The sequence below is a fragment of the Lethenteron reissneri genome, unplaced genomic scaffold (genome assembly GCF_015708825.2).
Source record: "Lethenteron reissneri isolate LAM-NWPU_2019-01 unplaced genomic scaffold, ASM1570882v1 scaffold_641, whole genome shotgun sequence".
NCBI classification, from domain to species: Eukaryota; Metazoa; Chordata; class Hyperoartia; order Petromyzontiformes; family Petromyzontidae; genus Lethenteron; species Lethenteron reissneri.
The window spans coordinates 11,942-24,254 of NW_026892163.1; the positions used below are offsets into that span (position 1 = coordinate 11,942).

At 49.3% G+C, this 12,313-nt stretch overlaps 2 protein-coding genes across 2 annotated transcripts; one reads left to right on the plus strand and one right to left on the minus strand.

Annotated features, from left to right (window-relative positions):
* Positions 1–325: 325 nt before the first annotated feature.
* Positions 326–2,678, plus strand: LOC133340017 (protein Wnt-5a-like). Its single transcript, XM_061548108.1, has 3 exons — positions 326–421; positions 881–1,073; positions 2,581–2,678. The coding sequence occupies exons 1-3, from the start codon at positions 326–328 to the stop codon at positions 2,676–2,678; spliced, it is 387 nt and encodes a 128-aa protein (XP_061404092.1).
* Positions 2,679–2,984: 306 nt separating this feature from the next.
* On the minus strand, positions 2,985–12,063 carry LOC133340018 (protein LSM14 homolog A-A-like). The gene is made up of 7 exons (XM_061548109.1): positions 11,943–12,063; positions 11,267–11,424; positions 10,293–10,401; positions 8,721–8,945; positions 8,053–8,146; positions 6,821–6,966; positions 2,985–3,043 (listed from the first exon to the last, which is right to left on the minus strand). The coding sequence occupies exons 1-7, from the start codon at positions 12,061–12,063 to the stop codon at positions 2,985–2,987; spliced, it is 912 nt and encodes a 303-aa protein (XP_061404093.1).
* Positions 12,064–12,313: the final 250 nt, after the last annotated feature.

Below are 12,313 nucleotides of genomic sequence, written 5' to 3' on the forward strand. Positions count from 1 at the left end.
TTGTAGATGTTGTCTTTTTTTTTTTTATAATAAAAAAAAGTTACTCCATGCTAATTAGGTTTGGCCTCCTTGCCTAGGGTTGTATTACCAATCGTGATTAACGCAATGGTTCTCGCTTGAACTTCTACCGGTAATGTTTTAGCGTAATGATGTCTGGTGGTGGTGATGACGGTGGTGGTGGTGGTGGTGATGACGGTGGTGGTGGTGGTGGTAGTGACATTGACGGTGGTGGTGGTGATGTCTGGTGGTGGTGATGACGGTGGTGGTGGTAGTGACGCTGGTAGTGGTGGTGGTGGTGCTACAGGCGGTGTACAATCTGGCGCACATGGACTGCAAGTGCCACCTGCTTTTTGGCCGCTGCATGCTGAAGATCTGCTGGCAGCAGCTCGCCGACTTCCACCAAGTTGGGAACTTGCTGAAGGTGAGCTGCTCACAGCTGCTGGGTGGGACTGCCCCCAGAGGGAGTGTGGGTGTGACGAGGATTCATCCATTGGGGGGTTACAGGCGGGGGGGGGGGGTCCCTAACAGCTAAGGGAGCTCCCCGCATTCACTCGACAACCACCACATCCCCCGATGATGGTGGTGATGGTGATGATGGTGGTGATGATGATAATGATGATGGTGATGATGATAATGATGATGGTGATGATGATAATGATGATGGTGATGATGATAATGATGATGATGATAATGATGATGGTGATGATGGTGGTGATAATAATGATGATGGTGATGATATTGATGATGATAATGATGATGACGATGGTGATGATGGTGGTTGCAGCACAAGTACGACACAAGTTCCGCCATGCAGCTGGTCCGCCACAACAGCAGCAGCAGCGTTGCTGGTGCCACCCGCTGGTCCCGCTGGCGTCTGGAGCCGGTGAACGAGCGCTTGACGGCGCCCACGGCGAGCGAGCTGATGCATGTGAGCGCCAGCCCCGGCTACTGCGAGCGCAACGACGCCAGCGGCATCCCCGGCGCGGTGGGGCGGCGGTGCAACGTCACCTCCGAGGGCAAGGAGGCATGCTCCGTCATCACGTGCTGTGACAGAGGATACGACATCTCACAAGGTGAGCCCCTCGCCCCTCACCTCTCCCTAACCCCCCCCCCGAAAATTAACTAAAACTAGTCATTAAAAATTAACCCGTAAAAACAAAGTTTTTCACTATAAATCCTTTATATGCGTGACGGCTCGAGTCTTCTCATCCTCTGGCTTGAGATGGCTGCCACCTATAGGTCAGATGATTGCCTGCCACCATTAAGCAATTGATAATTAAATATAATTTTTTTTCCTAAAAAGTGTAAAGTTATGGAAAAAAAATTTCACGAAAATAAATTGTCACGCACAACGAGTCTGTGTGCAAAATGTCAGCTCGATTGGATCACGGGAAGTGGGTTAAAAAACGACCGAAAGATTTGCACGGTCGTAAGCGCGCAAGCAAGTGAACTTAATATAAAGGATTTAAAAAGCAACAACTATTTCATATTTGACCAGGCAAGGGCCAGTGAGCTACAGTGAGGGAAAAAACTATTTGATCCCCTGCTGATTTTGTACGTTTTCCCACTGACAAAGAAATGATCAGTCTATAATTTTAATGGTGGGTTTATTTGAACAGTAAAAGACAGAATAACAGCAACAAAATCCAGAAAAACGCGTGTCAAAAATGTTATAAATTGATTTGCATTTTAATTGTCTCCACGCATGCACCAGTCTCTCTCTAATCACCCTGTCCCTATACCACTTCACACTGTTCTTCACCACTATACAGTACCGTACACCCACGCAATCACACCGTCCCTATACCACTACGCACAGTCTTCACTACTATAAGTACCGTACACCACGCAATCACACCGAAAATGCATTTCTGTAGAACTGCTTTCCGTGATCCTTAGGTCGCTCGAAGGGATCTCGTCGGCAGTGGCTCTGCGACGGCCGCTTCCCGCGGGTCATTCGCAGAGGTCGCAAACGGTTCTGATTCCTTACCCCTCGTACCCGGCCGCACCAGGGTCGCAAGCGGGTACCCGGCCGTACCCGTACCCTACCCGTACCCGGCCGGGTACGGGTAGGGTACGGGTATCGGGTACCCGATTGCGACCTCTGGGATGAAGCCATGTTGCAGGCGCGGGTGGGTTGATTCTAGGAACTTGAATTGTGAGAAGAGACAAGACGTTGGGAAATGAGTGACAAACGGTGACTCACCAGTGACTCACGGTCCACCCGTACCCGGCCGCATCAGGGTCGCAAACGGCTATGGGTATCGGGTAGGGTACGGGTATCGGGTAGGGTATTGGGTAGGGTAGGGTACGGGTATCGGGTAGGGTACGGGTATCGGGTAGGGTATTGGGTAGGGTACGGGTATCGGGTAGGGTACGGGTATTGGGTAGGGTACGGGTATCGGGTAGGGTACGGGTATTGGGTAGGGTACGGGTATCGGGTACCCGGTTGCGACCTCTGGTCGTTTGACAACGTCGGGAGGAGAAGTGCGCGGAGATTTTGTTAACCTCGACGTTAACGGCGGTCGCACAATAGCGACGATCTCGTGAGCTCTCTCCCCTCTGCTGTTCCCTCCCCAGTCACGCTGGAGACGCAGTGCGGATGCAAGGAGCAGCTCAAGGAGAACGTCAAGTGCAAGCTTTGCCCGTGGACCGTCGATCAATTCGCTTGCAAGTAGCCTCCAGCCCCAGTCTAGGGGGGGCCTCGACTGAAATCGCGACCCCCACAAAGCTGTTTAGGGCATCGACATCCAGCGTGTACCCCTCACTACGAGCTGCGTTCTACTATATACACTTCACTCGCGTGCGACACGCCACAAGCTACACTGCACTATGCACTACCCTACTACACACTCTGCATGCGCTTCATCTTCATGATGTGGAAGCGCCGTTGTTTTGTGACGTCGCCACTTGAATGCGCTTAGCGACCAAGTGCCGTTGTTCCGTTTATTCCGTTGTTCTCGTTAACGCCGCGTTTGCCAAATCTAGGCAACGTTCACTCGGCGCTTGTTGGGATTCACAGCGAGGTCCGTCGCACCCTTCCCTGCGAGCCGCGTCACACTGAATCTACTACTTCACACGACTTCGCACTGATGAAAAAAAATCAGTTTCCTTGTAATTTGTCTGATGATAAAACAAAAGATTCGTAATTAGTGCAGATTAAACATTTGAGTAAATAGTTTAACCCTGCTAAATAACCACCCACTCACTCACCCACTCACTCACTCACCCACTCACTCACCCACTCACCCACCCACTCACCCACCCACTCACCCACTCACCCACTCACTCACCCACTCACTCACCTACTCACTCACCCACTCACCCACCCACTCACCCACCCACTCACTCACCCCACTCACTCACCCACCCACTCAGTACACACACAGAGTAGACACACAAAGTACAGACACACAGTACACACACAGAGTACACACACAGTACACACACACAGAGTACACACACAGTACACACACACAGACTACACACACAGAGTACACACACACACAGTACACACACAGACTACACACACAGAGTACACACAGTACACACACACTATACACACTAGCAATCTAAAGCAACGCAGTAAATTCAAAGAAGCAATGTTCTAAAGCCAACAGCCGGTCAACTTTAATCTTCGCCAGACACTTCACCACGGCCAATGCGCCAATATAAATCCCGCAACATTTAATGCTGCCTTGTGAAATACAAACACAACTCAATTAAATTGTCATGTCCATGCTCATTTCAGATTAAGACCGGTCGCACAAAAGCACCCATTTCAGGAGACAATTTAAAGTCCGACTTAACAGACATGTTTTACCTTCACCCATTAGACTAAAGTTCAAAACTTTCTTTAAAATTATAAACGTCTAAAGTGTTCAACCAAACGCGGTGTATACCTTGTGTACACACCATAAACATTGCAAGAATCGCGTATCAATTAACAAAACCCACATGCAGACTTTTGGTTCTTCCGGTAAAGTCACGTAGAAGGGAAATAATAAAACATTATAAATTACAATTCTCACCACATTTCGGCCACAACGCAAGCAGCCGTCCTCAGGTGAAGAACAGGTCTGTCGGAAAGACAGCGTCTGAATGAAACACCACCAGGTTTGGCAGCGTATATTGCTGTGTATATTGCTGCCAAGCTTGGTGTGTTCATTCAGACGCTGTCTTTCCGACACACCTGTTCTTCACCTGAGGACGGCTGCTTGCGTTGTGGTGAAGAACAGGTCTGTCGGAAAGACAGACGCTGTCTTTCCGACAGACCTGTTCTTCACCTGAGGACGGCTGCTTGCGTTGTGGTGAAGAACAGGTCTGTCGGAAAGACAGACGCTGTCTTTCCGACAGACCTGTTCTTCACCTGAGGACGGCTGCTTGCGTTGTGGCCGAAACGTCGTGAGAATTGTATTTTATTATGTTTTTATTATTTTATTATTTCCCTTCTATGTGACTTTACCGAAAGAACCAAGAAGATGAATCCCTGCAGTCACGAAAGAATCTTTAAATCGAAACCCACATGCAGTCCTTAACGTAACGTTTCTTCAGACCCAACACTATTTTTTTTTTTCAAATCAAACAAACCCCCAATATGTGTACGCTCTGGGTGGGAGCTGTGGTTCTCTGCAACCTGCAACAACAACAGCAGCAGCAGCAGCAGTGAGCGGCATTAGCGACGTCAAGAAGCAACACGACAGATCGTGGTCAAACCCCGCAAAGGGCTGGATTGTCACTTGGAGAATTGCCGATTGTGGCCGACATTTCTCCGCGCCATCCAATCTCTAACGTGGGGCACGAGAGCGTTGACAAGCGACTGCCGTTTGAAACAAACTCCTCCACATCTTTGTGTGAGCGCTCGTTGATTTAGAAGAGTTGTTCACGATGCAATACACAAATTGTATCGCACTGGTCAACAAACAAAACAACAACATGTAGTTCTGGCCTGGACTTTTGCAGTTGTTCTGGACTAATTTCAGGGTGCCGATTTCCAAATCTGATCTCAAGATTTGCTCCATCACATCTCATTTTTAAATCCTTTATATTAAGTTCGCTTGCTTGCTTGCGTGCTTGCGTGCTTGCTTGCTTACGACCGTGCAAATCTTTCGGTCGTTTTTTAACCCACTTCCCGTGATCCAATCGAGCTGACATTTTGCACACAGACTCGTTGTGCGAGACAATTAATGTTTGTGAATTTTTTTTTCCAAAATTTTACACTGTTTAGGGAAAACAAATTAAATATTTAATTACCAATTGCTTAATACTGGCAGACAATCATCTGACCCATAGGTGGCAGCTATCTCAAGCCAGAGGACGAGAGGACTCTAGCCGCCACGCATATAAAGGATTTATAGGGAAAAACTTTGTTTTTACGGGTTATACTTATTATGCTATCGGCATACCCCATGAAATGGTCTCTCTCTGATCCTCCACGGAGCAGCGTGTTCTCACGGGGAGAACCTCACAAGCAACATCAACAGACTTCCGTTATCGTGTTGCAGAGAGCCGCCCTCACCTGCCGGGAAGACAGCGTCTGAATGAACACCGCCAGGCTTTGCAGCGTATATTTAAGCTGGGTTAGAGGAGGAGAGCGCCTTGACAAAGGGACTCACATAACAGAGGAATGTAGTTTATTTGTGGAAAATTCCGATATGGGATTAGTCACTACTTGTGGAATGTGTAGGAGGTGGGCGGGGGGGTTTTCAAAGTCATATTATGCAGGATTAGCAGCATCGAAGGGAGGGAGTAGGGGTAGCATTAATAAAGGGAAGGAATCATATTCTTAGGTTTTTTCGGTAAAGTCGCATAGGTAAAAAAATTAAAATTATAAAATAAAAATCACGACGTTTCGGAGGCAACACAAGCTTCCGTCTTCAGGTGGAACCGTCACAGCCACGACAGCTGTATCAAGTAAATGTAATCTCGTAAATGTAATCTCTCATTTACTTGATACAGCTGTCGTGGCTGTGACGGTTCCACCTGAAGACGGAAGCTTGTGTTGCCTCCGAAACGTCGTGATTTTTATTTTATTTTACTTTTATTAATTTTAATTTTTTTACATACGTGCCTTTACCGAAAAAAACCCAACAATATGAATCCTCGCAGTCACGAAAGCTTCAAATCTAGAAAGGGAAGGAATGTTAATAGTACGGTAGCTGCAGCAGCTAAGCTACCACGTAAAAAAAACGTAAATTTAAACTACATCAGTGTCATCAATATACTAAATATACTCTCCAAACAGGTCCCTGCGGGGTGGGCTGGTAGGAGCGAACAAATACGATACGAAGGGAGAGTTTGAGGCCTAGTTCTAGGCTTTAGGCCTAGCTGTAGGCTTTAGGCTGCTGTGAGTTAATTTTTAATTTAAATGTTTTAATTAAAAACTATCTCAGGGAATTATAAGGGAATGTTACACTTGTTTAGCCAGGAAAGCCTCACTGAGTCTAAAGGTTTTTGTAGGGTCCTGCCAAGTGTTTGCAGTAGGGGGCGATGTTGCTACACCTAATCGGACATCGGACGGACGATATAATCTATTGTAGGCTGGTCCACTTCGTTCCTACCAGTATAAGCCGAGCTACTGTCACCGTCACCGTGGTCGTCACCTGTCTAGGCTGGACCTCGGCCGGCGGAGAAGGAGGAGGCTGCCCCCCCCCTCCCCCCCCCGGCGGCTTTGGGCGCGACCGTAATTATAAACTACATCAGTATCATCAATATACTAAATATACTCTCCAATAAGCTGAGCTGCTGTCACCGTCACCACGGTCGTCACCTGTCTAGGCTGCACCTCGGCCGGAGGAGGAGACTGCCCGCCCCCCCCCACCGGCGGCTTTGGGCGCGCACGGCCGCCCGTCCCCCCCCCACAGGGCCCCGCATCGGCGGGAGCGGCGAGCGAGCGACATGGAGAGGTCCGCCCCGAACGTCGCCACGTTCAGGCGCCACTGCTCCGCCAACGTCACGCGGCAGTTCCTGGCGGGAGGAGGAGGAGGGGGGAGGGGCGGGGGTGGGGGGGTGAGCACGGCTGGTCAGAGGTCGCAGACGGGTTTTGATTTCTTACCCGTACCCGGCCGCACCAGGGTCGCAAACGGGTACCCGTATCCTACCCGTACCAATACCCTACCCGTACCCTACCCGGAATGAGTGACAAACGGTGACTCACCAGTGACTCACGGCCTACCCGTACCCGGCCGCACCAGGGTCGCAAACGGCTACCATTGGAACCTCATTTGCCAGCAAAAAATATTATAATTGTTTTTTTACCCTTTTATCTGGCAACAAAACTGACACCTTTATTACAAGGAGTCATGTTTGCATAGACCACAATACCTGCAGCCGTAATGCGTCATCTGTTCCAACCCATGTGAGACTAGGCTCTAAGGAAAGCTGTCTCGGGTATGGACCAATCAACTTCAAGGACAGTGCATATATTATCATTCTGACCGCAGGTATTGTGGTCAATGCAAACACGACTCCTCGTAAAAAAAGGTGTCAGTTTTGTTGACAGATAGAAGGGTAAAAAAAACAATGATCATATTCTGCTACTGCTGACAAATGATATTCCAATGGTCTAAACCCGACATCAGAGAGGTCCCTGCACGGCTCCACGCCATCCTGCGTCTAGACAAATGTTCGTCTGGTGCCCAGTCAAACAGTTGCACGTCCTTCTCTTATTCTCGGGGCTGGGATTTTTTCCGAATCAAGTGCAACTACGCAATTCACGCGGCGTGCATTTGTTTTGGCGCGCCGATTCAAGTTAACGTCGCGCATTTTTGCGACGCCCAAACTTTCCAGATGTGCCAGGAACGGCACAAACAATTTGCCCAAGCTCTGTCATCCTATATTGGGATGGTTAGGCCAACTCCGTTTGTGAGTTTCTATACACGAGGTGGGGGGTGGGGGGGACAGCAACACCATCTCCGCACAGACGGAGACGGAGCCCGCTTGCTGTACTGCCGCCTCCCCCATCGCCTCCCCCAGCAGGCGTTGCACTTGAAGGCGAGGAGATCCAACAAGAACACACACACACCACGAGCGAGCGGCAGAGACGGCCGTTACCTGGAAATGTTGTCAAAGAAGCTCCTGGTTTTGTCGTAGAAGCAGCCGTCCAGGAAGACGGGGGAGCTCGTGCGGGGACCCCTCAGCTTGTCCGCTGCACAAGGGGAGACGCAACAGCAGAAGTGAGGGGGTCGCCTGGACAATTAAACACACAAAGATCCGCCCCCCCACCCAACCCAGACTCCACTGGTCAACACACATTCAGGCGCTGTCTCCTCGACAAACCTGGTCTTCGCCTGAGGACGGCTGCTTGCGTTGTGGCCGAAACGTCGTGAGAATTATTTTATTTCCCTTCTACGTGATGACTTTACCGAAAGAACCAAGAAGATGGTCAACACACTTTTCCTGGCATAAGGTATTCCAACGATTTTAAGGTAATTTAGTTAGTCAACATCTCCTAGCCACCGTGATGATGATGATGATGAGAGAAACACACAAACTCCAAATATACAGCAGCAGGCATCGTCAGGGTTGGGATCAAACCCACGCCCTCCTGCACACCAGGCGAGGTAGTTAACATCTCATAGCCACCGTGATGATGACAAGTTTGCAGTCGGTACCACATTGGGAAGTGTGTCAAAATTGAGTGACAAGATTTCTATTTTGCCGATACAGCAGCGGAGGAAGTGAGTTGTTGGGTGGCGGCAGCGTGTGAGTGAGTGCCCCACCTTCTCTCCGCTTGGCCTCCCTGCCCCGGAACTCCCTATCCAGCGCCGCACGGTCCAGCCGAGCGTTGGCGCTCGCAAAGTCAAACTCCGCGTCCAACTCAACGCACGGCTCCGGGGCCCCACGGGGAGTCTGGGCGGCAATCCGCTTCGTGCTCTGACACCGTCGCTGCTGACGCTGGGGGGACGTCTGCACCCCCCGCTCCACCGTGGCGCTCTTCCTCGCGGCTGTAGGAGATAGTGCAGCTGCGTGTGAGTGTGTGTGTGAGTGTGTGTGAGTGTGTGTGTGTGTGCGTGAGTGTGAGTGTGTGTGTGAGTGTGTGTGAGTGTGTGTGAGTGAGTGTGTGAGTGTGTGTGTGTGTGAGTGTGTGTGAGTGTGTGTGTGAGTGTGTGTGAGTGTGTGTGAGTGTGTGTGTGTGTGAGTGTGTGTGAGTGTGCGTGTGTGCGTGAGTGAGTGTGTGCGTGTGTGAGTGTGCGTGTGTGCGTGAGTGAGTGTGTGCGTGAGTGTGTGTGTGAGTGTGTGTGCGTGTGAGCGTGTGAGCGTGTGAGTGTGTGAGTGTGTGAGTGTGTGCGTGTGTGCGTGTGTGCGTGTGTGTGAGTGTGTGTGAGTGTGCGTGTGTGCGTGAGTGAGTGTGTGCGTGTGTGAGTGTGCGTGTGTGCGTGAGTGAGTGTGTGCGTGAGTGTGTGTGTGAGTGTGTGTGCGTGTGAGCGTGTGAGCGTGTGAGTGTGTGAGTGTGTGAGTGTGTGCGTGTGTGCGTGTGTGCGTGTGTGTGAGTGTGTGTGAGTGCGTGTGTGCGCGTGTGTGTGTGTGCATGTGTTTTTCACTATAAATCCTTTATATGCGTGGCATCGGTTTTATTTTATTATTCATTTCTGTTTTTCTTGAGTAAGAGTTTCATTTTTATCACATTGGTATTTTAAATTAAATATGAATTTTTTTTTACGAACATTAATTGTCACACACAACGAGTCTGTGTGCAAAATGTCAGCTCGATCGGATCATGGGAAGTGGGTTAAAAAACGACCGAAAATTTTGCATGGTCGTAAGCGCGCAAGCAAGCAAGCTAACTTAATATAAAGGATTTAAACAAGTATAACCCGTAAAAACTAAGTTTTTCACTATAAATCCTTTATATGCGTGGCGGCTAGAGTCCTCTCGTCCTCTGGCTTGAGATGGCTGCCACCTATGGGTCAGATGATTGCGTGGCAGCATTAAGAAATTGGTAATTAAATATAAAAAAAAATTTACCTAAAAAGTGTAAAATTTAGGAATTTTTTTTTCACGAACATAAATTGTCACGCACAACGAGTCTGTGTGCAAAATATCAGCTCGATTGCATCACGGGAAGTGGGTTAAAAAATGACCGAAAGATTTGCACGGTCCTAAGCGCGCAAGCAAGTGAACTTAATATAAAGGATTTAAATAAAAAAAACATCGGATTTCCGTACGACGTCAGGATAAGCTCCGTTAGCGAGCACCTGCAAAGGCTGCTGGCTGCAAGAGGGGGGCGGGCGGGCAGGCGGTACAACGCCCGGCCACCTTTGCATCCCCAGCGTTTACCGCGCCGCCCGTACCTGTGGCTCCTCCGTGTGCAGGCCGCCGCCCGTCCGCCGTGTCCCGCACGAGCCGGCGGGCTCCGCGCTGCGTGTCCCGCAGGGGGCGGGCGCCCCGTGACGAGGAGGACTGGACGGGGGCGAGGGTGGGTGGTCACGCAGCGACGGGATCAATCGTAGCGTGTCCAGTAACAACAAATATGATAATTGGTTTTTTTATCCTTTTATCTGGCAACACAACTGACACCTTTTTTACAAGGAGTCATGTTTTGAGTTGTGCGCCTTTTGGCGTCATCTGGTCCAACACCATGTGAGACTGGCCTCTAAGGAAAGCTGTCTCGGGTGTGGACCAATCAACTTCAAGGACAGTGCACATTATCAGAGTTATGTTTTTGTTTGCATTCCAACTGCAGGTATTGTGGTCTATGCAAACATGACTCCTTGTAAAAAAAGGTGTCAGTTTTGTTGCCAGATAGAAGGGTAAAAAACCAATTATCATATTTTTCTACTGGCAAATGAGGTTCCAATGGTGTAAATGCTTTACCCCGAGCTCTCATACTCTGATGGTGCATTGTCTTTGAGTTGTGCGCCTTTTGTCGTCATCTGGACCAACTCCATGTGAGACTAGGCTCTAAGGAAAGCTGTCTCGGGTATGGACCAATCAACTTCAAGGACAGTGCATATATTATCAGAATTAATAAAAGTAAAATAAAAGTTTTTTTTATTTTACTTTTATTAATTTAAATTGTATTTTTTACAGTCACCAAAGCTTCAAATCTCGAATCATTATCAGAGTTGGGTGTTTTTGTTTTGCATTCCGACTGCAGGTATTGCGGTCAATGCAAACACGACTCCTCGTAAAAAAAAGTTGTCAGTTTTGTTGCCAGATTACAGGGTAAACAACCAATGATCAGAGTTAAATATCTCGGTGGGATCCTGCCCGCTAAAGTAACCAACCAGTTTGGCGGCGAAGAGAACGGCTGCCCCCCTCTCACCTGCACGACGGCCAGGTGGGGGTGCAGAGCGGAGAGCGGGCACCCCAACGCCGCCAGGTCCTTGATCTCGCTGGCACGGAAGATGATGTAGTCGTAGATCTCCTCGCGAGGGGCGACGGCTCGCTCGGCGGGGCGACCCTCCGTGCCGCACACACGCACTGCGCACGCACAAAGACGACGCTAACGCCGCTAACGCTGCCGTGGTGGTGGTGGGTGTGTGGGCGCCACCGTGGTGAGAAGTGAACCACCTCGCCTGGTGTCTATCGGAGGTCGCGCTTTTCATCCCAACCCTGGCGTCGGTTTTTTGTCCATCACGTCGGGTTTTTGAGATGATGTCAAATATTGTTGCATTTTCAATAAAAACTTGCGGAAGAAAAATATTAAGTGAATGTGGATATCTACGTAAAATGATATTGTAAACACACTATCCTAAAAATACAGCACCGTATTTTAACACTAAAGCAGTCACTGATTTTTTTTCGATTTAAAGCTTTCGTGACTGCAGGGATTCATCTTCTTGGTTCTTTCGGTAAAGTCATCACGTAGAAGGGAAGTAATAAAATAATAAAATAAAACATAATAAAATAATTCTCACGACGTTTCGGCTACAACACAAGCAGCCGTCCTGCTGTTTAAGCCCTCACCCCCTTTGACCCGTGACCCTCCCGTGCGTGACCTTTGGCCAAGGCGACGGTGCAGTCGTCCGAGTTGACCCCGCTCAGGGTGCCCTCGTAGCGGATGCCGGCCATGGAGATCAAGCTCGTCCTGCTGCCCAAGCACAGCGTCCACGTGGGCATGATGCTGCTGCTGATGATGCTGATGATGATTCTGCTGATGATGATGCTGATGATGATGCTGCTGATGATGATGCTGATGCTCACTGATGATGATGATGCTGATGATGATGCTGCTGATGATGCTGATGATACTGCTGCTGATGATACTGCTGCTGATGATACTGCTGATGATGATGCTGATGATACTGCTGATGATGATGCTGCTGATGATGATACTGCTGATGATGCTGCTGATGCTGCTGATGATGCT

Coding starts and splice junctions, on each gene's coding strand:
- LOC133340017 (XM_061548108.1), top strand. CDS start 326: ATGGACTGCAAGTGCCACCTGCTTTTTGGCCGCTGCATGCTGAAGATC. Junction 422..880: donor AAGTTGGGAACTTGCTGAAG/GTGAGCTGCTCA, acceptor TGGCGTCTGGAG/CCGGTGAACGAGCGCTTGAC. Junction 1,074..2,580: donor AGGATACGACATCTCACAAG/GTGAGCCCCTCG, acceptor TTCCCTCCCCAG/TCACGCTGGAGACGCAGTGC.
- LOC133340018 (XM_061548109.1), bottom strand. CDS start 12,063: ATGCCCACGTGGACGCTGTGCTTGGGCAGCAGGACGAGCTTGATCTCC. Junction 6,967..8,052: donor TTCTTTGACAACATTTCCAG/GTAACGGCCGTC, acceptor TCCTCCCGCCAG/GAACTGCCGCGTGACGTTGG. Junction 3,044..6,820: donor GTGCGCGCCCAAAGCCGCCG/GTGGGGGGGGGC, acceptor CGCGGCTCGCAG/GGAAGGGTGCGACGGACCTC.